General features: G+C 38.4%; 1 protein-coding gene across 23 annotated transcripts in view; it reads right to left on the bottom strand.

Annotated features, from left to right (window-relative positions):
- CCDC158 (coiled-coil domain containing 158) overlaps window positions 1-24,348 on the bottom strand; it is a 130,090-nt gene that overhangs the window by 29,258 nt on the left and 76,484 nt on the right. For 16 of the 23 annotated variants that reach the window (XR_001910607.4, XM_035293494.3, XM_078367046.1 and 13 more), the window contains 4 exons: window positions 6,755-6,900; window positions 5,170-5,229; window positions 4,073-4,132; window positions 1,967-2,034 (listed from right to left, as the gene is read on the bottom strand). The exons of 2 other annotated variants lie outside the window; for them this stretch is intronic. Coding sequence is in view for 16 of the 21 variants with exons in the window: in XM_035293494.3 (XP_035149385.1) it covers window positions 1,967-2,034; window positions 4,073-4,132; window positions 5,170-5,229; window positions 6,755-6,900 (334 nt within the window). In the remaining 5 variants the exon portion in view is untranslated. The remainder of the gene's footprint in view (window positions 1-1,966; window positions 2,035-4,072; window positions 4,133-5,169; window positions 5,230-6,754; window positions 6,901-24,348) is intronic. 5 more of the 23 variants (XR_013533069.1, XR_004740862.3, XR_004740861.3 and 2 more) reach the window with 2 other exon arrangements.

Genomic DNA, 24,348 nt, shown 5'->3' with positions numbered 1-24,348 from the left:
CTGTTTGGCAGATACTTTTAAGTCTGCTGCAGCAGAACTCATAAAATCCTTTTTTTTTTTTTTCCCCTCAGATGCTCTGTCTTGGGGCATTAGGGCTTTATGAGCATCCGTTGCACTTCCCTGCCCAGATAGGGGGCAGTCTAGTCACTATTTGCCTGCCGAGGCTCTGCCCTGTTGGCGTTGGATCTGCCCTACTGTGGCGGGCTCTGCTCTGTTGCCTTGGGCTTTGCCCTGTTGCTGAGGGCTCCGCCCTGCTGTCGTGTGCTCTGCTGCCTCTGTATTGGCAGAGTCTCTCTGTTATGGCGGGTTGCCTCAGCAATGGCAGGCTGCGACAGCAATGGGAGTGTACTTCCGTGGGGCAGATTGCCTCAGCAATCGGGGACGCCCCTCCCTTTCTGAGCTGTGCCATCCCGGGCTCAGTTGCATCCACAGTGAAACTCTCAACGCCGGGCATATGGAGTCGCCGCCCTGCTTGTCCCTGTGGGGATGGGACCTACCGAGCCTGGTCACCTGGCTCGCTGCCTATGAGCCCCTCTTTTCCCTTTCCTAAGTTGAAAGGTTGACTCTCTCCCAGGTATTTCAGTCACCCGCTGATTGGGGACCGGGATCCGTGTGATTTCCCGTGCAGCAACACACTGAGCCAGCTCAAATGTTGCCTCCCAGGAATCTCCTGGTCTGGGTCACTGTCCAAGTCCCATTCAATCAGATGGATATGCTAATCTGCCCTCCCAAACCTCAGATTGCCAGTTTAACAGGGCATCCAGACCAGTGCACCTTGTGCGGAGTGCCGCTGCGCTGCTGCGCCAGCCGCAATGGCAGTGCCGGCCAAAACAGCCACGGTGGCGCTCTGTATCTCTCCTCCACCTGGGAATCCCCCCGTTCTGTGGGCAAGAAAGATCCGTCTGAAAATGCGGCTTGAACTCACCCTCTGAGCCTTCACTGAGAGCTGCAACCGTGAGCTGCTGCAACCCCGAGCTACTCCTACCCCGCCATCTTGAAGAGTCCTTTGGTCCTTAATTTTAAAAATTCCTTTTGCATAATTTTCTCTATGGCTATAATTTCAGTCACATCTACTTTATTTTTCATTTTCTAAAGCTTTTCCCTGTGATGTTTTTATCTTTCTCTTCCATTTCTTGTCTGAGTTATGTCATTTTGCTTGTCAATAAATTGATTTCTTTCAATCTCTTCTTTCTGGAGCTGTTTTTTCTTTTTAATGGAGACCATCTTATCTATAATTCTTTGGAAATTTTACGGAGAACTGTCCATCTTGATTCTTCTCCTTTTCCTTTCATCTAGTCAATATGTATTCATTACCTGCTATGTGTCAGGAAGCTTCCAGGCACCTGATATATCCAGGAACCAAATGGCTAAAGACATCTGCCCTTGCACTGGTCTTGTCTCACAAGGGTGACACAGTATATGTGAGAAGATGCTAAGCATAACTGATAAAAGGAATAAGAAGCACTGGAAGTGTGGGAAAATTGTGATTTTTATTTTATTTTTAGAGACAAGGTTTCATCATGTTGCCTAGACTGGTCTCAAACTCCTAGGCTCAAGCAATCTGCTCACCTTGGCTTCCCAAAGTGATGGAATTATAGGCATGAGCCATCATGCCTGGCTGGTTGTGATTTTTAAATGAGGCAATGAGAATTAAGTCCCACTGGGAAAGTGACACCTGGCCAAAGTTTTTAAAGGAGCTGAGGGTTAGCAACATGAGGGAACAGGACATAAACACCCTAACATGGAAGCTGCCTGACATGTTCAAATAACAGTCTGAGGGTGGATAAAACAGAATGCATGAAAGGGAGTAGCAGGAAACAAGGTCAGAGAGCTAACAAGGACTTGGAAGATACCACAAGTACTTCCAAGTATATTTGCAAGTATACTGCAAATACTTTGGTTTTTGCCCTCATGGAAATAGGGAGCCATTGTAGGCTCTATTTCTGTGCTTTTGTTGGAAACGCACCTGCAGATGCAAATGTGAAGCAACCAGAGGGATCTTCCATGTCTCCTGCGTGTAATGTGACTGGCTCTCTGGAAGCATAAGAATTGTAATGCAAGCATTCCATTTCACAAACATTGCACTAAGATTCATAGACAGAATCAAGCAGACACAGGCAAAATGTGATGACTTAAAATATAACCTCAAGATGGCAATCATAACCCTAAACTGTAGAAGTCCTACTCTAAGTGGTAGATTCAAAGTTATATTATCCTTTTTGTATTCAGAATCCATGAACATTTTACAGAATGAAAATATATGATCCTCATTAGAAAATCTGTTTTTGTGTACTAATAGCTATAAAATCCAAATCACCTGTTCAAGGATTCTAAGAGATGCAATCTTAATGACTCATTTAAAAATAAAGAAACCAAAGACAATGACAATAACAACTCATAGCATTAGTAGTATCAGTGTACAAAACTATAAGACATATAAGTTGAAGTAAACTACATAGTCCTCTGTGAATTGGGTACCAATATGAGAATATTATGGCAGCAGTTCTCAGGGTGGTTCCCTTTTAGGAGATTTGTGAGGTCCAAACTGTTTTCATTATGACATCAAGTTGTTATTTGCTTTATAACTTTCAGTCTCTCACAAGTGTACAGTGGAGTTCCCCAGAAGCTCCATGATAGTTGACATAACAACAGATTAAATGATTATGCAAATATGAGAATCTAGCTGTATTTTACTAACATAAGGCATGAAATGTAAAACATGCCTTCTCAATGACTTTTTGGTACATATAGTTATTCATAATAAAGAAAAAGTTATTTTCTATAATTTCAGAATAAAGAAGTATTGCAGTACTTTCATTGCTGGTGGAAGCAGATTTTTCTAGTCATGAACAAACTCTACTGCAGAGCTTTAGTTATCTCAGGGAAGTAGCTCCTCATTGTCCCATGCCTATGACTGGGCTCCATCCCCAGTAGCTCAGTGTGGGTACCCAGAAGCAGTACACAGTGGTCATAAACAGGGCTCAGGAGCCAGCTAACCCTGAGTAAAAATCTGAGCTCTACTGTTTTCAAGCAGTATGACTTTGCTAAGTTGCTAAGCAATCTGAGTCTTCATTTCTAACCTACATATGGGAAAAGAATGCCTGCCTTATACATGAGATTAGACTAATAAGTCTAAATCAACTGGAAAATAATAAGAATAAAAATATGCAGTTGGTTGTGGTTATTAATAGGTATGATGTAGGATCATATATCCAAATGAGAAGGAAATAAAAACATCATTTCTTTTAGGCTACAAGAAAGATTTACACTTGGCCAGTCTGCATCCATGGGTTCTGCAATCACAGATTCAACCAAATGTGAACTGAAAATACCTGGGGGAAAAAGATGGCTGCATCTGTACTGAACATGTACAGGCTTTTTTTCTTGTTATTATTCCCTAAACTATACAATATAACAACTATTTACATAGCATTTACAGTGTACTAGGTATTATAAGTAATCTAGGGATGGGTTAAAGAATACAGGAAGATGTGTGTAGGTCATATGCAAATACTATGCCATTTTACATAAGGGACTCAAGCATCTGTAGATTTTGGTATCCACAGGGATCCTGGAACAAATCCCCCATGGATACCAAGGAATGACGGTGTTAAGAAAGATTCAAATTCAATGTATTTTCATCAAGTAGCAGAGACAGTAAGAAAATATTTATAATACTATATTCATTCATGAAGCAAATATTTACTGAATGGCTACTAGGTGGCAGGCATTATAATTGGTGCTGAAGATACAGCAATGAATAAGCCCCAATTCTAACTAGATCTTAATGTAGAATTCACATTCATAATTCTTAAGATATACAGAGGGCTCAGATATCTTTGTTTATTTAGGTGGTGAAAACAGAAAAGGTAAGTTTTTCCAGGCAGTCTGTCAGTAAAGAGACCTTATGATTGTAAGCACCTTGAAAACAGGGCCTATATCCGTCTTGCTCACTATATTCTAAGAGTCTACCACAGTGCATAGCACATTACAGACAGTTAAAGATCTTTTGAATTAATGAAGGCACAGTGGTAAAAAGGACATTCTGAAAATGGGGGCTGGTATTTCCTACCTACTATGAGTTTCACTTGATTTTCTGCCTTCAGTGGAGTCCCTTATAGAGTTGTTGCTTCTGTTGGTAGAGGGATGGGAGAAATCACAGTTTACACAATGTATTTTCTTACCAATATAACAAAAGTTTGTGAGAAAAATAATGTATTCTTATATAGGGTGAAATGATATCATTTGACAGCTGGATAAATAAATCATAAACATTAACTTAATGATAAAACAAAATTGCTTCTCTCAACATTACTTTTAGATAAATATGGATTCAAAAGAGTGAGACTGGGGCACTGGCTCTTCCAGGTGGAGGAAACAGAATGGAGAAAAGCTTGAAGACAAAAATAAATGAACTTTTGGGAATCAGGAGAAGTCTGGTTTGATTAGAGTATAACACAGGAGTGAAAGCAGAGTAGTCCGTCATGAGGGAGATTTGTGTGTGACCACTCTGGTTAATTCTTCAATGTCAGACTGAGGGAGATGTACTAATGCAGCAGGCATTGAGGAGCTACTGAAGATTTTCAAGCAATGGCCATAGTGTCTTACACTATTATGAATAATGAATTATCATTAACCTTTTTTCTTTTTTGGCTAAAGTCAATTTTTGAAAGCTGTCTTTGATTATGGTCATATTTAGAATTATGGATTTTATTTCTTTGTGCTTTTAAAATTTTTCATTTAAGAATACACCTATTCAATTATTGATAAAAATAGGATTGTTTTCAATAAGGTGCTTATAGTCCTAAATTGAAGTTTTTATAGTTTCCTTCTGGACCATCCTTTTCTCAAAAGTTATGTAAGCCATTGTAAATATGTGTGAATGTAGAAAAAGTCTTCTATTGTTGTTACGGCATACCATGTAAATAGCTTCATATGGATAAACATCAGCAAATTTTAAAGTAAGAAAAAATGTCTACTGAGTTGACTTCTAGAAACTAAATTACTTCAGTACATTTCATTGAAATATTTTTTAAAGTCAGTTAAACAATGAGCCCAATATTCTCATTAAGTGTTTTATAAACAGTCCAAACAGGCTTCTCAAATTATCAGGCCACATATAAAATTGCTGGACAATTAATTTGATTCAGAATCTCAGATTCTTCTTACCTATGGCACATGTCTGATCTCAGGCTGGATTCGGTAATGCAAACTCTTACCCTATCTTCTCTGTATAGAAAATATAACTCTCAGTTAATCATATAAAGCACAATTTCATCCATGTCTTTTTAGACTAATCAATTGCTTACATATATTCAATTTTTCTTTTAGCAGCAGCTGTAGATTTTAGGCCTCCAAGCAAATTTTGCAAAGGGCTCTGGAGTTCATCAACTGAGAAATGCTTTCCTCCCACAAATGCTTAAAAGCTTTAGGCTGAGTTTAGGCTTTAGTCACAAGGTCATTTATAGGATTACAGCAAAGTAACATAAACTCTCTAAAGGTAGGGACCAAATATATTCAGGTTCAATACAGTCCAAGAGCATCCAAGCCCATCATTAGTGGCTGGAGTGGTGGAAGCTGATCAGGGAAGTCCTGGTAATCCCTCAGAATGATCAGTGTTGGGGAGCAAGGGTCTCTAACTTTTATTTCTGGCTTTTCCTCTGTTTTGTAGGAGGAGGCATGTCAATCTATGCCTAAGTTTACAAATCTGTCAAATGAGTGTAATAATACTGCCCTGATTTGGAGGGCATATTATAGTCATAACAAAAATGAAAGTGCTCTGAAAATGAAAACATTCATTGGAGTGGCTAGTGGAACAGTTCTGACATTATCTGCTTCAGATAATGCAATGTTATGCTAATGTAACTGGGCTGTTACTAATGTTTTACTGTTATTACTAATAATTAACAATTCGATAAACCCAGCTAATATTTAGCTACCTCAGGTAAATATATATGAATTGGACATCATAAGAAACTGGAGATTATTTATACACAGGTGTTATTTCAGAAAGTATTACTTTTAGGTATTTGTCATATAACCAGAAAACGAATATTACAACAATGGGCCATTATAACACTAAAAATATATACATCATATTAAAATGCTTTAAGATAAGCTAATCTAAATGATAACACACAAAAGTAAGTATCACTGTCTGAGAGAATATGAGACTCACATTGATGTCTGTAGCTATGTGCAAGGAAGGGCTGGTGAACTGGCTGAATCCTTTTTGGATCTGATCTTTTATTAATATAATCAAATCAAGTCATTGGCATGAATACAGAGAAAATGAAGTCTTTTCCTATTATCTTCTACTTGGAGTGCATGTGGTTCTCAGGGTTCTAGTTTTATCTCCCTTACTGAACTGTGTGGCTGCAGACACATCAACCTTTTGAGATGTGTTTTTCTCATTTACAAAATGTAATAAATAAATCCTCTGCCTTGTCTCAATCAATAAGATTATAAATATAAAATCTTTTGAGAATTAAAATTTACAAACATAACTGTAGGTGACACCTGCACTGACTATTTTCTGAATAGAATGACTGTATTGTTTTCTCTTAATGTCAAGTTGTTTTACATTTGCTTAACTCCTCCATTTTCATATTGTTTTCTGTGGTAACTGCAGATACTTTTAAAGTTATTTAAACCTCACCCTCCCAGAGAGTAACATGTGAATAATTCAATGGCAAACCATTCATGAGATGAGCTTTCCCATTCTGTATGCACACTGCCTTACACAGCCACATACATGGCTCCTAGAGATGTCCTTCCATCCTCCTCTGTCTTGCTCCGAGACATAGCTGGCTCCTCATTGATCACGCTTCTCAACTCTTGGAGAAGCTGTTTCAGGTCCCTTGTTGGATCTTCCTTCAGTGTGTTAGCTTTCATAGAGTGCTGAGTTAAAACAATTTACAAACAAAGACACTTATTTTTTCAGATTCCTATGCTATTTCCTATCACAAAATTAATGCAACTGGTCAACAGAAATTGTGGAAAAGCAAGAAGAGGAAAACAAAAAAAATCACCCATAAGTTTATTACACAGGGATAATCAATAATAACTGGGAAATAATCAATAGAGTACTATAATTTATATGTACACGCACACATATACATATATGGGACCAAACTACAGACATTTATTTTTAAACTGCTTTTATTTTAAATTTTTAACAATGCAGTATGAACGTCCTTACTATGTCATTAAATATTTTCAAGTACACCTGGGCAAAATAATTTTCACTACTTTGTTTAAAGCTAAACTAATTTGATTAAGCATTGGAACTTGAGAAGTAAGGAGCTCTTTAGAGATGAGTTAATCTACCCCCAACATTTTACTGATGAGGAAAGAAACATTCAATGTTTTCAAACTGTGTTAGGTGCTGTTTGAAAATAATATGGGATTTTCAGATAGACAGTGTTCCCCAATAAATATTTAAGATATAATAAAGAATACAGACATTCTCAATAGGCACATCAAGAGGGGAAACCAAATGATCAGAATGCACTGCTGAGCAGGTGAACTCAGGCTATCCTTGAGCTATTCTAGCTGGAGGAGTCCATCCCACTGAAAAGCTACACCTGCCACACAGATTGGCTGCTGAGGGATGAACACTGCAGATTTTTGATTTGTTGAGCTTTAATTTTATAGGATTTATGTAAACAAAGAGCTGATGTTACTGGTATAATATAATCCTCATATCCTACTCTTCCCAACTCCACTAATAAACCAATATAATATCCAGCTGAATATATTAAGGTTTCTAACTAACTGAATGTGTGCTAAGTATGTCTTTTTTTTACTGATAGCTATCTTACCTGGAAATTGTCATGATAAGTCAGTCTAAAGTTTCACAAATTAGACTCCACACAATTACTAAATTTGACTTCATTTGCTTAATATATAAGATATGAACCACTTTCTCAATTATGAATAAAAACATTTGTCTCTAAAAAGATGATCCAATTTTACCAAATACTGGTTTTGTTCTCACCCTAATATACATAATACCCAATATGGAATAAACCCCATAAAGTTGATAAAGTAAGTTTTATCCTATGGCAATATTCACTCACCTTAGTTATAACCTGGACTTTATATCTTCCCATATCTTCTGCCCACCAGAAAGTTTATCAAATAAGCTTTGGAAATTAATGTTAAAATTTTTGAGCCATTGATATTTATTATGAATGAGCAATGTAAAACCAATAAACACATATAAATTTGTTGTTACCCCTTGTCATTGTGGCACCTAGGTTCTTTGAGAGTGACTGATGCTTTACAAAACTTTTTTTGTTTGTTTTGGACAGAGTCCCACTCTGTCACCTAGGCTGGAGTGTAGTGACAAGATCTCAGCCCACTGCAACCTCCATCTCTCAGGCTCAAGCAATCCTCCTGCCTCAGCCCCGCCCCCGACTAGCTGAGGAGTACAGGCATGCACCACCATGACCAGCTAACTTTTTTTTTTTTTTTTGTAGAAATGGCATTTCACCATATTGCCCAGGATGATCTCAAACTCCTGGACTCAGGCGATCTAGCCACCTTGGTTTCCCAAAGTGCTGGGAGCAGGAGCCACTGTGCTGGCCGATATGAGATTTTAAAAAGCATTCAATTTAGTATTCACTTAGCAATTAATTATAATCAGTCCTATGATATTATTTTATTAAATTTATCCCAATATTTACCTTTCAAACTTCTATGTGTGTTGCTCCTCCAATGAAAATGTAAGCTCCACAGAGGCAAGGACTTGATTTGATCATTATTGTCTTTATATACTCCATTACATACCCATACTTTGCTTGGGTATAAAATCACAAAAATACCAAGGCTGGAGGGGTCCTGAAAATTATCTGGTTCTAGTCCAACTCCCATATCAGAAGTGATGAAGAATTCTCTCTATGGCATTCCACTAATATGCTTATCTGGCATTTGCTTGATCACCAAAGACCAAGGAAGGCAGTTTAATTTTTGTATAGCTTCGATTCTTTGAAAGAAAAGCTTCCCTCCACACCCATACACCTTTCACCCTGGTCACAGTTCTAACATAAGAAACAAGTGGGGCCGGGTGCGGTGACTCACGCCTGTAATCCCAGCACTTTGGGAGGCCAAGGCGGGTGGATCACGAGGTCAAGAGATCGAGACCATCCTGGTCAACATGGTGAAACCCCGTCTCTACTAAAAATACAAAAAATTAGCTGGGCATGGTGGCGCGTGCCTGTAATCCCAGCTACTCAGGAGGCTGAGGCAGGAGAATTGCCTGAACCCAGGAGGCGGAGGTTGCAGTGAGCCGAGATCGCCCCATTGCACTCCAGCCTGGGGAACAAGAGTGAAACTCCGTCTCAAAAAAAAAAAAGAAAGAAAAAGAAAAAGAAACAAATGTAAGGTAAGTCTTTAAAAATGGATATTTATTTTATCATACAACCCCCCTCACTTCCCAACACATACCTCAGGCTAAATTTATTCAGGAAAACTCTGAGCAGAGCAGAGAACTGTCCCCCTTGCTTGATTTGGATGCTATCATTAAAGTCTTTTTTGGTTGCCACACAATAACGCTGACTCAGGCTGAGCGGGCAGTCAACTGAGAATCCTTATGTCTTTTCTAGGTGTTCTTAATAAGCTTCCTCTTCTGTGTCCTATACCTTGTATTTTTGGGTATTCACTGTAACAACAGAAATGCCTTTTTTTTTTTTTTTTCCCTGAGTCAGGGTCTCATTCTTTTATCCAGACTGGAGTGCGGTGATGTGATCACAGATCACTGCTGCCTCGACCTCCCACCCTCAACTGATCAGTCTCCTGAGTAGCTGGGACTATAGGTACACACCACCACACCCGGCTATTTTTTTTTTTTCTTTTTGGTAATAGAGATGGGGTTTTGCCATGTTGGCCAGGCTGGTCTCCAACTCCTGGGCTCAAGCGATCTGCCCGCCTCCGCCTCCCAAAGTGCTTCCAGGTGAATCACCATGCCTGGCCAATTTAAGTTTTATTTAGTCAAAATTATCAATCTTTCTTTTTAATGTTTGTATAACTTATAATGGTTTTATTAATTCATTTTTAATACTTCATTGGTTAATTCATGGGAAATATGTTTTGATTTATAACATGAGCAAAATATACTTTTTAAAATGAGCAAACAGCATGGCTGGGCTCACGGCTATAATCCTAGCACTCTGGGAGGCTGAGGCGGGTGGATCACCTGAGGTCAGGAGTTTGAGACCAGCCTGGCCAACATGGTGAAACTCTGTCTCTACTAAAACTACAAAAAATTAGTTGGGCGTGGTGGTGCACACCTGTAATCCCAGCTACTTGGGAGGCTGAGGCAGGAGAATGCTTGAACCTGGAAGCTCTCAGTGAGCTGAGATCGTGCCATTTGTACTCTAGCCTCGGCAATAGGAGTGAAACTCCGTCTCAAGGGGAAAAAAAGAAAATAGCTAGGAAATAGTTCTAAAATACTGTTACATATAACTTTTATCAGGCTTGTAAAGAAATACACACATGCTCTTCCTGAAGTTACCAGAGCTCAGCAAAGGAGCAAGGGATCATGCTCCCCAACATCCCAATCCTTTGACCCTTAAAACATGGGTCCCCAAACCCAGAACCAGTACTGGTCCAAGATCTGTTAGGAATGGGGCCACACAGCAGGAAGTGATGAGAGTGAATGAAGTGTCATCTGTATTTACAGCTGCTCCCCATCACTCACATTACCACCTGAGCTCCACCTCCTGTCAGATCAGCAGTGGCATTAGATTCTCATAGGAGTGTGAACCCTCCTGTGAACTGCACATGTAAGAGATGTAGGTTGCACACTCCTTATGGGAATCTAATGTCTGATGACCTGAGGTGCAGCTGAGGCGGTGATGCTAGTGCTGAGGAGTGGCTGCAAATGCAGATAAACATTAGCAGAAAGGGCTGACTGCATAAATCCATTGCTTGCAGTCTTATTAAAACCCTGTCAGTGTGTGGCAAGTGACAATTAAGCTGCATCTGGTGGCTGGCTTTACAGTAGTAAGTGAGTTGTGTACTTCAACTGTATAGCTGCATCTGATAGCAGGCTTTAAGTCAGAATCCGACACCTATTTTAGTCCATGTGTCTTGCCCATTATTTGATTTACCACTTTGCCTGTGCCTCTTTCCTGCACTGCATACTTGTCTCAGCCACAGTTTTAGTAATCCCATAAGCTAACCCTAGCCAAAATGAATAAAAACAATCATCACTGGAGAGCTTCTTGGAAAAGGGAGAAAGACCCAATGATGAGACAGCAGAAGGCTCTAAAGCTGCCAATGAAAAGAAAGCTGCATTGAAAAGAAAATATCAAGAGTCCTGCTTAAATTACTGATTCACTGCAATAGGTAATTCACATTCTCCAAGCTCTCTTTTTATAATATGCGGCAATTGGCTATCCAATGAAGCCATGAAACCTTCAAAACTGCTTTGTCACAGGGAGACCAAGCATCCTGCATTAAAAGACAAGCCTTAGGAGTTTTTCAAAAGAAAAAAAACCGTGAACATGAAAAACAGAAACAATTATTGAAGGCCACCACTTCATCAAATGTGTCTGCACTGAGAGCATCATTCTTAGTGGCTAACCCACATTGCAAAAGCTAAGGAGCCCCTTACTATTGGTGAAGAGCTGATCCTGTCTGCTGCTAAGGACATTTGTCGTGAACTTTTAGGAAAGGCTGCAGTTCAAAACATGGCATGTGCTCCTCTTTCGGCTAGCACCATAACTAGACAGATTGATGAAAGAGCAGAGGGTACTGAGGCACAACTGTTCGAGAGGGTTAATGAGTCACCATGGTATGCAATCCAGATTGACAAGTCTACTGATGTTGACAACAAGGCAACAAATGCTTGTTTTTGTGCTATATATTTTTCAGGAGGATGGGCACGAGCACATGTTATGTGTGCTTTTGCTGACAACCAACACCACAGCTGCAGAACTAGTCAAGTCTTTGAATGAGTACATATCAGGAAAACTGGTCATTTTGTGTTGGTATATGCATGCATGGAGAGAATGCCATAACTGGACAGCTTTCTGGTTTCACTACTTGGGTCAAAGAGGTCGCTTCTGAGTGTGAGTCTATGCACTGTGTCATCCATAGAGAGATGCTGGCTAGCTGAAAAATGTCATTGAACTTCACGATGTTTTGGAAAATGTGATTAAAACTATCAACCACATTAAAGTACATGCCCTTAACTCATCTGTTCACACACCTCTGCGAGGAGATGGACGCAGAGCACACACCTGTTCTCTTATACACATAAGTGAGATGGCTTTCTAAAGGTAGATCACTGATCAGAATTTTTGGGTTATGAGAGCCACTCCAGAGATTTGTTTCTGAAAAAGTCACCACTGGCAGCACATTTCGGTGACACAGAATAGGTCACAAAACTTGCTTACTTGTGTGAAATATTCAACTTGCTCAATAAACTCGATCTGTCACTTCAGGGGAGAACAACAACTGTGTTCAAGTTGGCAGATAAAGGGGCTGCATTCAAAGTCAACTGGAATTATGGAGGCAACAAGTGAACACTGGGATTTTTGACATGTGTCAAAGTTATCAGAGGTTTTGAAAGAGACTGAACCAGGGTCTCCTTTCTCCCAGCTGGTGCATAATCACCTATCTCAGCTTTCAAAAGAGTTCAAGGATTATTTCCCAACCACAAAAGACCTCTGACCTGGGAAGGAATGGATTCACCACCCATTTGTGAATAAACCAGGTGAATCGGCTTTCTCCATGCTAAAAGAGGATCAACTGCTTGAGACTGCAAATGACAGTGGCCTTAAAAGTATGTTTGAGGTGACTTCAAATCTCCCTGTGTTCTGTATTAAAGTAAAGGCAGAATATCCTGAGATTGCCACAAAAGCATGGAATAGCCTGCTTCCATTTTCAACAGCCCACCTTTGTAAAGCAGCATTTTCTGCAGTGACAGCAAACAAAAAGAGATTAGGGAGTAGACTGGACATAAGCACACCCAGGTGTCACTGTCTCTCATCACCCCCAGCTGGGACCATCCAGTTGCAGGAAAACAAGCTCAGGAACCGCACTGATTCCGCATTAGGGTGAGCTGTATAATTATTTCATTATATCTTACAATGTAATAATAATAGAAATAAAGTGCATAATAAATGTAATACACTTGAATAATCCACAAACCACCCACCACCTCAACCTGTTCTATGGGAAAACTGTCTTCCATGAAAGAGGTCCCTGGTGCCAAAAAGGTTGGGGACTGCTGCTTTAGTATACACATTAAGGCGATTTCTAGGGCACATATATTTGCAGGGCAAAACTTGTACAAGCTTTTTGTGATATGGGAAGAATATAAGCTTATACATTAAGTTGTTAAACTTAAGGTTTATTTTGTGGTTTGGTTAGTTTCCTATTACATTCTGACTCTGAAATCATTTTATGTTGGACTTGTTTCTAAAATTTTTCAAAAATTGTATCTCTAATGTACTTCCCTCTTCTCCAATACTGCTTTTTCTAATGGCCTTAAGTCTATTACAGGCAAACTTATGAGTCATGATGTAAGATAAGTAAGGCCTGGGAGAGTATACTCCTCAACCAGTTCTGTCTCCATTCTCCGAAGATAGAAGATAAATGAAAAAGCTAAAAATAATAGCTTGATCTCATTCAGTTTGAATTCAACCATTCTATTTTGAGAATATCTGCCCCAAACCCAACTCTTATATTTATATTTATATTCCTTTTAGAACATTGTAATGAAAATGGAATATAAGTATACTGTTTACATAGTATATTAGGAATAGATGGGCAGGAAACAGGAAAAAAGTTATGAAGTGTTGCTAAAAATCTTGCCTGTGTCATGTATATTTCATTTGCAAATATCGAGCACAGCAATAACAAACTATAGTGCATAGGAATGGAATCTGATACATAACCAAAATCAATTCTATTATCTTAGGTAGATTTTATGTCTTATGTTAAAATAGCCACTATTTGAAATATTAATCTAAAATGCTCCTATATTAAACTATCAATTATACCTATGTATGTATATGTGTATATGTGTACACACACAAAGATACAGTACCTGCATGTTCCAGGTGTTTGAGTTTGGACCAAATCACATAATATTACTTTTCTGGTTTTCCTATTTTCTTACTTATAACACAATAAAATCACGTGGATAATTTCAAATGTCTTTGAATATTTAAAACTGCATGATTCTCATTCACAACGACTAATGAAATACAATAGTTCTTGTAGGGTATGTACAGTATCAACTTAAAAAATTATTTTCACAAACATCAATCAGCTATGTAATGTAGAGAAACAGTACAGTATAATAAAGATATAAGTTCTGGACTAGGCTGTCTGGGTAAGTCTTGTCTCAATTGCATTTTTTTTTTTTTGAGACAGAGAGTCCTACTCTGTTGCCCAGGAACTGCAACCTTGTACTCATGGTTCTCAAGCAATCCTTCTGTTTCAGCTTCCAGACTAGAAATATAAGCCCATGGCAATATACCTGAATAATTTTTTTTTTTTTTCATAGAGATGAGGTCTCGCTACTTTGCCCAGGCTGGTCTGAAACTCCTGGTCTCAAGCAACCCTCCTGCCTCAGCCTTCTCAAAGTGTTGGAATTTCAAGCATGAACCACAGTGCCCAAGAATCAACTGTATTCTTGCTGTGTAAACCATGTGTAAGTCGCTTAGCTTCTTCAAGCCTCAGTTTCTCTGTTTGTAAAACATGTATAACGACAGCACTTACCTCATGTTGGGTAGTTGTGGGAAATGAACTGATCTACAAAAGTACTTTGCACAGTGCCTGGCAAAGAAGTTTTCAGTAAATCTAAGCTATTCTTAAAATCATAAAATAAAGAGACTAAAATAAGTAATAAATGAAGGGGCAATGTAGAACAATGCAAATAGTAATATTCTGCTTCTAAACTTGGCATTAATTTCTGTACTATGCTATGTCACATTAAAGTGACACTAAAGGAATTAAGAAGCATAAAGAGGAAAGACAGATAACACTAGATTAGTAATGCTAACAAAATTTTGGGGACAGCAGGCAAATGGATAATTCATAATTAATTTAGCAAAACAAAGTTAAAACTTAAAATACCTGCACAGAAGTTGCCAGTGTGAAGCAAACTACCCTGACTCTGAGTTTTCTTTTCTTCTTCTTTTTTTTTTAATTACACTTTAAGTTCTGGGGTACATGTGCTGATTTTGCAGGATTGTTATATAGGTATACACATGTCATGGTGGTTTGCTACCTCCATCTCCCCATCACCTACATTAGATATTTCTCCTAATGTTATCCCTCCCCAACCTACCTACCCCTTGCTGTTGCTTCCCTAGCCCCCCACCCCCAACAGACTCCAGTGTGTGATGTTCCCCTCCCTGTGTCCATGTGTTCTCATTATTCAACTTTCACTTATGAGTAAGAACATGCGGTGTTTGGTTTTCTGTTCTTGTATCAGTTGGCTGAGAATGATGGTTTCCAGTTCCATCCATGTCCCTGCAAAGGACATGAACTCATCCTTTTTTATGGCTGCATAGTATTCCATGCTGTATATGTGCCACATTTTCTTTATCCAGTCTATCCTTGATGGGCATTTGGGTTGGTTCCAAGTCTTTGCTATTGTAAACAGTGTCACAATGAACATACGTGTGCATGTGTCTTTATAACAATTTATAATCCTTTGGGTATACACCCAGTAATAGGATTGCTGGGTTAAATGGTATTTCTATTTCTAGATCCTTGAGGAATTGCCACACTGTCTTCCACAATGGTTGAACTAATGTATACTCCCACCAACAGTGTAAAAGCGTTCCTATTTCTCCACATCCTCTCCAGCATCTGTTATCTCCAGATTTTTTAATGATCACCATTCTAACTGGCGTGAGATGGTATGTCAATGCGGTTTAGATTTGCATCATGTATTTCAAAGTCCAGGGTAAGAAACAGGGCAGCAAAATTGGAGGACTGACTAGTCTACAGGAGAAGCTGATAGAATTCCAGAAGCTGTCTCTAAATACTCAGGTGATTACTCATTCTTTTCCCCTAAATGAATTTAGAGGCTTAATCTTCAAGTAAGGCTAAACCAAAGGACTTTGAACTCTATAGAGATATCTGTCTGGTATAGCAGGAGTAAGGTTGCAAATGTTAAACATGAGTATTAAGTGAGACTGCATAGATAGATATTAATAGTTACCCTAGACTTCCTATCCCACTCACTTCACAGAATTCTGACTGACGTATACCTATAAGTCAGGAATGAGAGATCCCACTTTAGGGAAACTGACCGGTTCAAGAATAAAGAACTATAGAAAATTTTGGGGTCCCTCAATAAAAAAGCAATACCTAACCATCTACCACTTGACAAACCTGAAACCTTACATAAAGCTTTGGATAGGTTTTTAGGGCCTCAATCTTAAATATGGATAGACATCTAAGGGTCACCAAGCATTAAAAGAAAGCCTCTACAAAAACAAAACAATGAATTCCAAGAAACAGTAACAATTCAGGTAACAGAAAAAAACTATTTAAAAACCAAAGTTAATATCCTTAAAGAGAAACAAGAAAGTATTGGCTGGGCATGGTGGCTCACACTTTAACCCGAATAGTTTGGGAGGCTGAGGCAGGTGGAACACTTGATGTCAGGAGTTGGAGACCAGCCTGGCCAATATGCTGAAACCCCATCTCTACCAAAAATACAAAAATTAGCTGGGCATGGTGGTGGGTGCCTATAATCCCAGCTACTGAGGAGGCTGAGGCATAAGAACTGCTTGAGGAAGGTTGCAGTGAGCTGAGATTGCACCACTGTGCTGCAGCCTGGGTGTCAGAGTGAGACTCCATCTCAAAAAACCAATCAACCAACCAACCAAACAAACAAACAAAACCAGGAAAGTGTTGCATCCATGAAAGAACAGAAAGCTACTTAAAGAGAAGACCTTTTAAAAAACATCAAAAATATGGTTCCTGGAAATTAAAAAAGTACATGATACAAAATTCAATAATTGTTTGGAAGACAGAATTGAAAAACATTTCTCAAAAGGTGGGAATAAAAGATGAGAAGATGGGGCCGGGCGTGGTGGCTCACACCTGTAATCCCAGGACTTTGGGAGGCCGAGGTGGGCAGATCACAAGGTCAGGAGTTCAAGACCAGCCTGACCAATATGGTGAAACCCCATCTTTACTAAAAATACAAAAAACTGGCCGGACATGGTGGCATGCGCCTGTAATCCCAGATACTCTGGAGGCTGAGACAATAGAATTGCTGAACCCAGAAGGTGGAGTTTGCAGTGAGCTGAGACAGCACCATTGCACTTCAGCCTAGGCCTCATAGAGCGAGGCTCCATCTCAAAAAAAAAGTCAAAATTAAAGAAAATCAGAGAATCAAATCAGAAGATCTAATAGAAAACTGGGAGTGTAAATTGGTTCAGCCACTGTAGAAAGCAGTTTGGAGATTTCTTAAAGAATTTATTTATTTATTTACTCTTTTTTTTTTTTTTTGAGAGAAAGAAAGAAAGAAAGAGAAAGAGAAAGGGGGAGAGAGAACAGGAGTCTTGCTCTATTGCCCAGGCTGGAATGCAATCCAAAAATAGGTATCAAAAACCTCCTTTATGTTGAAAATTGTGCTTTACAGTGGAGACAGGAAGGAATAAGGGAAGAAAATAACAAACAAACAGCCAACCAATATTTCATTTAAGTCTGTGAAATGCTGTGCAAATGCTGATGAATGATTTACTTCCAATTATGTGGTCACTTTCAAAATAGGTGTAATGTAATACTGAAAAAAATGTATGTTCTGTGGACCTGGGGTGAAGAATTCTATAAATATTTACTGAGTTTACTTGTTCCAGGTCTGAGTTCGAATCATAGATGTCCCTGTTTCTTAAAGAATTTAAACAGACTATCATTCAACCCAGTAGTCCCATTACTGGGTATATACCTACAAGAAAACAAATCATTTAACCAAAATGACACATGCGCATGCATTATCATTGCAGTACTATTCACAAGAGCAAAGACATGGAATAAACCTAGGTGGTCATCAAAAGCAGATTGGATAAAGAAAATATGGTACATATATATCATGGACTACCATGTAGCCATAAAAAAGAGTGAAATAATATACTTTGAAGCAACATGGCTGCACCTGGAGACTACAATCCTAAGCAAATTAACACAGGAACAGAAAACCAAATATTCTATGTTCGCACTTGCAAGTAGGAGCTGAACATTGGGTACTCATGAACATAAAGAGGGAAACAACAGACACTGGAGACTACTAAAAGGGGTAGAGAGGGAAGGGTTGAAAAACTGCTGGGTGCTATGCTCAGTACCTAGGTGATGAGATCACTTGTACCCCCAAACCTCAGCATCACACAACATACCCAGGTAACAAACCTGCACCATGTACCCATTGAATCTAAAATAAAGGCTGAAAAATAAAATAAGAAAAAAAAATGAATATCCCCAAGGGGGAATTATTCTGAAAGAATACTAAAAATAAAGGAAAGATTCCAAATGCTTTAAGAAAGAAAAAAACGGGTCATATTCAATAGCTCTGGAATCAAAATGACACAAAAGCAACAAAATTCTGAGCATCGATCAGATGTAGTTGAAGAATAAAGGCATTTTCAGACATGCAAGGTCTTAAAACACTTATAAAAATAAAATGTGCGTTTTCACAGAAAGTTGCTGCATTATGTGCTCCATCAAAAGAAAGAAACCAAGGAAGGGAGTTAAGCCTAAAAAACAGGAAAAAAAAAAAAAAAGATGAAGGGAATTCCTGAGACTTGGGTAAAAGGAAAATCCAAGAAGGCAATCCTGCAGCAAGCCTAGAGAACAACCAATCCAGACTGGAAGAGGAGTAGGGAGGGCTCTGAAATACACACATACATAATATGTGAATAAATAAGCAAATGCAAGAGCTGCTGAAATATCTGATTAGTTGACTCATACTAAAAGCAGTATTAAGAGTTTTCTTCAGAGAATTTTAAGGGATAATCAGGTCTAGGTATCTAGAAAACTAAGTAAAGAAAAAAGCAAAACAATTATTAAATCTAAGGGCAAAAAGGAAATATAATCACAGTTCACTACACAGTTCAGCTAGGAAACCATCTACACAGTCATAATAATTTGAACAGTCAATATGATTTAACTAAAATTTATGATGTAGTTACATGTGGGGACTTATTCAGGGAAAAGAAATGTGTATATGTGTAAAACATTTTTATATTTTACAGTAGAAGTTTATAGATAATATCTAAAACTGTACAAACAAGGGATAACAATAGAGGGATTCTCTTACAAGGAATGACAGATCAACCCTTCTGTTGAGAATTCACAAGAAAAGTATATAAAATATTTTTAGTATACAAACGTATACAAAATATTTTTTTAAGTCTGTCTGACAGCATTAGAGAGCTATCAAGGCAGGAAAAATTTATGGAGCCAGCATCTGGAACAAAGAAAAATCCAGAGAAGCATAGGATTTTCACTTGTCAATTGCAAAAGAGGCAGCTGAGATGGTGAGGGGGTAAGATGAGCTTTTAACATAATCAAGAAGCTAGAGGAATAAAAATGGGAACTTTACCAAAGAGGTGGAGGCTAAGCAGTAAACCTCAGGCTGTGAGGATAAGAGACTTAATTCGAATCACTTCAATCCCTGAATAAATTACGGTGATGAGGGACTGTTAGTACCCTTGGTTTAGCTACCAGCCAGGAGCAAATGTAAATCCTCCATAAACAAAGAAAACTGTCTAGAACACAAAATTATCTCTGTAATTTTTTCACATACAATGTCCAGACTCAATTATTTAAAGAAGAAGCAGAGAGACCCAACAACAACATGACTAGAAACCAAGGGGAAAAATTGTAACAGGCTCAGAGGGGATTCAAATAATAGAATTATCATAAGCTGATTTTTAAAACAGTTATTTTCTTACTCAGTTTGGGTTTCCTATTTATAGGAAAATATCTTAGACTGGGTAATTTATAAACAACAGAAATTTACTGTTTACAGTTCAGGCTGAGAAGGGCAAGATCAAGATGCCAGCAGATTCAGCATTTGGTGAGGAGCTCTTCCTCATAGATGGGACCTTCTATATGTCCTCACATGGGAGAAGGGGCAAACAAGCTCTCTCAGGCCTCTTTTTTGTGTATGTGTGTGGGAATAGAAGTTGGAATGAAATGCGTCAAGGAGAAAGAAGATGTGAGGTGAGGAAGTGGCTACTTCAGCTATAGAGAATTCCCTCAAGAAGTTTCCTGTGAAGGAGGACAAAGCAATGTGGAATGCCTAGTGGAGAATTCAGAATAAAATAAAGATATTTGGTATGTTTCCACATTAGTGGATATGATCTAATAGACATTGTCCAGATGACATTGATGATGCACAATAGGAAGATAATTGTTCTTTTTTTTTTTAAGAGAGAAAGAAGGAAAGAAAGAAAAAGGAATGAAGAAGAGGAAAAAGGAAGAGGAGGAGGGAGAGAGATCGGAAGTGTTGCTTAATTGCCCAGGCTAGAATGCAGTCTAAAAATGGGTATTGAAAACCCCCTTATACAATCAATTGTGCTTAATAATGGCCAACCAATATTTCATTTAAACCTGTGAGTAGGTGTGATGTGGTACTGATAAGAGTGCATATCTTGTGTGTTTAAAGTGGAGAGTTCTATAACTGTTTATTAAATTTACTTGTTCTGGATCTGAGTTCAAGTCCAGGATATCCTTATTAATTTTCTGTCTCATTGATCTATCTAATTTTGATGTTGAAATCTCCCATTTCTACTGTGTGGGAGTCCAAGTCTCTTTACAAGTCTTATGTATCCTGTATTGGGTGCGTACACATCCAGGATCATCAGCTCTTCTTGTTGCATTGATCCTTTTACCATTATGTCCTCTTTTGATCTTTGTTGCTTTAAAATCCATTCCATCAGAGGTGAGAATTGCAACCTCTACTTTTTATTTATTTATTTTTGCTCTCCATTTGGTTGACAAATCTTTCTCCATCCCTTTGTTTTGACTCTTTATGTATCCTTGCAAGTATACCAATGGGTTTTGGCTGTATCTTTTGATTGGAGGATTTAGTCAATTTAAATTTAAGATTATTGCCTTTTGATGTTAGCTGGCTATTTTGCCCATTAGTTGATATAAATTCTTCATTATGTTGATACTCTTTACTTTTTGGTATATTTTTAGAAAGGCTAATACTGGTTGTTCCTTTCTATGTGTAATGCTTCTTTCAGAAGCTCTTATAAAGCAGGCCTGGTGGTAATGAAATCTCTGAGTACTTGCTTATTCACAAAAGATTTAATTTTTTTCCTTCAATTGTAAAGCTTAGTTTGGCTGGATGTGAAATTCTGGGTTGAAAGTTCTTTTCTTTAAGGATGTTAAATATTGGCCCCCACTCTCTTCTGGCTTGTAGGGTTTCTGCTGAGAGATCTGCTGTGAGTCTGATGGGCTTCCCATTGTGGGTAACCTGACCTTTCTCTCTGGCTGCCCTTAGTATTTTCTCCTTCATTTCAACCCTGGTGAATCTAACGATTATGTGCCTTGGGGTTGCTCTTCTTGAGGAATATCTTTGTGGTGTTCTCTGTATTACCTGGGGTTGAATATTGTCCTGCCTTGCTAGGTTGGGAAAGTTTTCCTGAATAATATCCTGAAGAGTATTTTCCAGCTTGGATTCATTCTCTTCGTCACATTCAGGTACACCTATCAAACATAGATTAGGTCTTTTCACATAGTCCCATGTTTCTTGAAGCCTTTGCTCTTTCCTTTTTATCCTTTTTACTCTATTCTTGTCTTCTCATTTTATTTCATTAAGTTGGTCTTCAACCTCTGATATCCTTTCTTCTGCTTGATCAATTTGGCTGTTAAAACCTGTGCATACTTCACAAAGTTCTCGTGTTGTATTTTTCAACTCTGTTAATTCAGTTATATTCCTCTCTATATTATCTATTCTTGTTAGCATTTCATCAAACCTTTTTTCAAAGTTCTTAGTTTCTTTGCATTTGGTTAGGACAAGTTCTTTTAACTCCCAGAAGTTTCTTATCATCCACCCTCTGAAGCCTGCCTCTGTTAATGGAACAGTCTTTCTCCATCAGACCTTGTTCCGTTGCTGATGAGGAACTGTAATCCCCTGTAGAGCGAGAGGCGTTCTGATTTTGGGTATTCTCAGTCTTTTTAGGCTGGTTTCTTCCCTTCGTTATAAATTTATCCATATGTAGTGTTTGTAATTACCACCTTTCTAATTAGGTTTCTGAGTGGATGTCCAATTTATTGATTCACCAGCGCCGGAATCTGAGCAACCCGCTGCGCTGGCCAAAACAGCAGCGTTAAGATTGATGGTGCTTTTCTGACTGCACCAAAAACTGCCATGCCAGGGCGCTGGCAAAACCACCATGCCAGCTACAAGAGTCACGGTGGCGGCCCGTGGGGCTCCTCTGCTGGGAATCTCCTGGTCCGTGAGCAGCAAAAATTTGTCTGAAAGTGTGGTGTCCTCTCGTTTTCTGCATTTTCACTGGGAGCCACAATCCCGAGCTGCTAATGATCAGCCATCTTGGATCTGTCTAGGCCTCTTTTGTAAGGACACTAGTACCATTTGTGAGGGCAGAGCCCTTATGACCCAATCACCTCCCAGAGGTCCACCCTGGGGTTTAGGTTTCAACATATAAATCTTTGGGGTAACACAAACATTTGGCCCATACGTGTACTTAACAACACACACACACACACACACACACACACACACACACACACACGATGACATTGAGAATTTCTGTAAAGAAATGGAATAAAAGACATGAATTAAATGGAATTCTAGTACTAAACATCACAGTTTCTAAAATGGAAAACTTAATTGATGGGTTTAACAGATTGGATTCAGGTGAAGAGAGAATTAATTATCTGGAAAATAGGCCAGAAAAAAACAACTAGACCAAAGCACAGAGAGACAAAAGGATGGGCAAAAGTGAAAAGAATATAAAGATATATAAGGCATGATGAAAAAAATTAATCTGTGTTACTAGAGTCCCAGAGGGAAAAAGAAAATAGAGAAAGAAAAACTGAGTAGATAAGGAATGAAAATTTTCTCAAATTGATGAACATTTCAATCCACACATCAGGAAGACCACTACTCTAAGACAGACAGATAGAAAGATCAGCACATCTAGGCACATGATAGGCAATCTGCTACATACTAAAACAAAGAGAGAATCTTAAAAACAGTCAGAGGAAAAAACTACCTCCAAAACAGCAACAACAAGATTTACAATTGACCTATCAGTGGAAATAATGGAAACCTGAAGACAATGTTCTACAGTGAATTCCTTCATCCATGAGATAAATATTCATTGAATATATGCTAGACACTGTTCTAGGTACTTGGCAAACATCAGTGAACAAAATAAAGAATGAATGTTACTTTTATTGTGTAAAATTATATAATAAACATTTTTATGAGAAGGAATTAATTATATAAAGCATGTCTGACAGTATATTTTTTAAATGTAGTTCATTTTTTCTGTTAGAATTATTATTTAAAAACTTAAGTTGAGGCCAAGAGCAGTGGCTCACACCTGTAATCCTAGCACGTTGGGAGGCCAAGATGGGAGGATTGCTTGAGCCCAGGAGTTTGAGACCAGCAGGGGCAATGGTGAAACTCTGTCTTTATAAAAAATACAAAAATTGGCCAGGCATGGTGGCATGCACCTGTAGTCCCAGCTACTAGAAAAGATAAGATAGGAGGATTGCTTGAGCCTGGCTGGTTCAGGCTGCAGTGAGCATGATTGCACCACTGCACTCCAGCCTGGGTAACAGAGCAAGACACTGTCTCAGGAAAAAATAAATAAATAAACAAATACTTAAATTAAAATTTAAAGTTAAACAAACTAATGACTAGTACTTTTTCAGTGATGGATAAGATTCTTTATAATCAAGTACAATCTATATATTAAGCAGCTGGGCAAAATCTAATAGCTTTTGGGTAATTAAAAATCATGGAATTTCAGAGCTAATCTTTCTTGGTGACCCTAGAGGTCATCTTGTCCAGACTACTCATTACAGATGAAAAGACTACAGCACAATATATTTAACTGACTTGCCCAAGGTCACACAAAAAAGTTAAAAATATCATTCCAGTGACTCCTGGTCAAATGTTCTCTGTTGTTGTTTGATTTGCAGAATTATATTGGGAAAGGGGAGGGTAATTTAATTTTTATCAATAGAACATGTTATTTTTAAAAGTAAAATGATTTCATAACACTTAAAACCAAGAGCACCAGTCTCCTGCCCTTCCCCTGTGCATCTCTGAATTCCAGTCTCCAGAGAGAAACATGTTTACTTCTAACACTAATATTATTA

Source organism: Callithrix jacchus, chromosome 3 (genome assembly GCF_049354715.1).
Source record: "Callithrix jacchus isolate 240 chromosome 3, calJac240_pri, whole genome shotgun sequence".
In the NCBI taxonomy this organism is placed as follows: Eukaryota; Metazoa; Chordata; class Mammalia; order Primates; family Cebidae; genus Callithrix; species Callithrix jacchus.
Note: the sequence above shows the minus strand (reverse complement) of the source record. Positions and strands in the feature narration are given on the sequence as shown.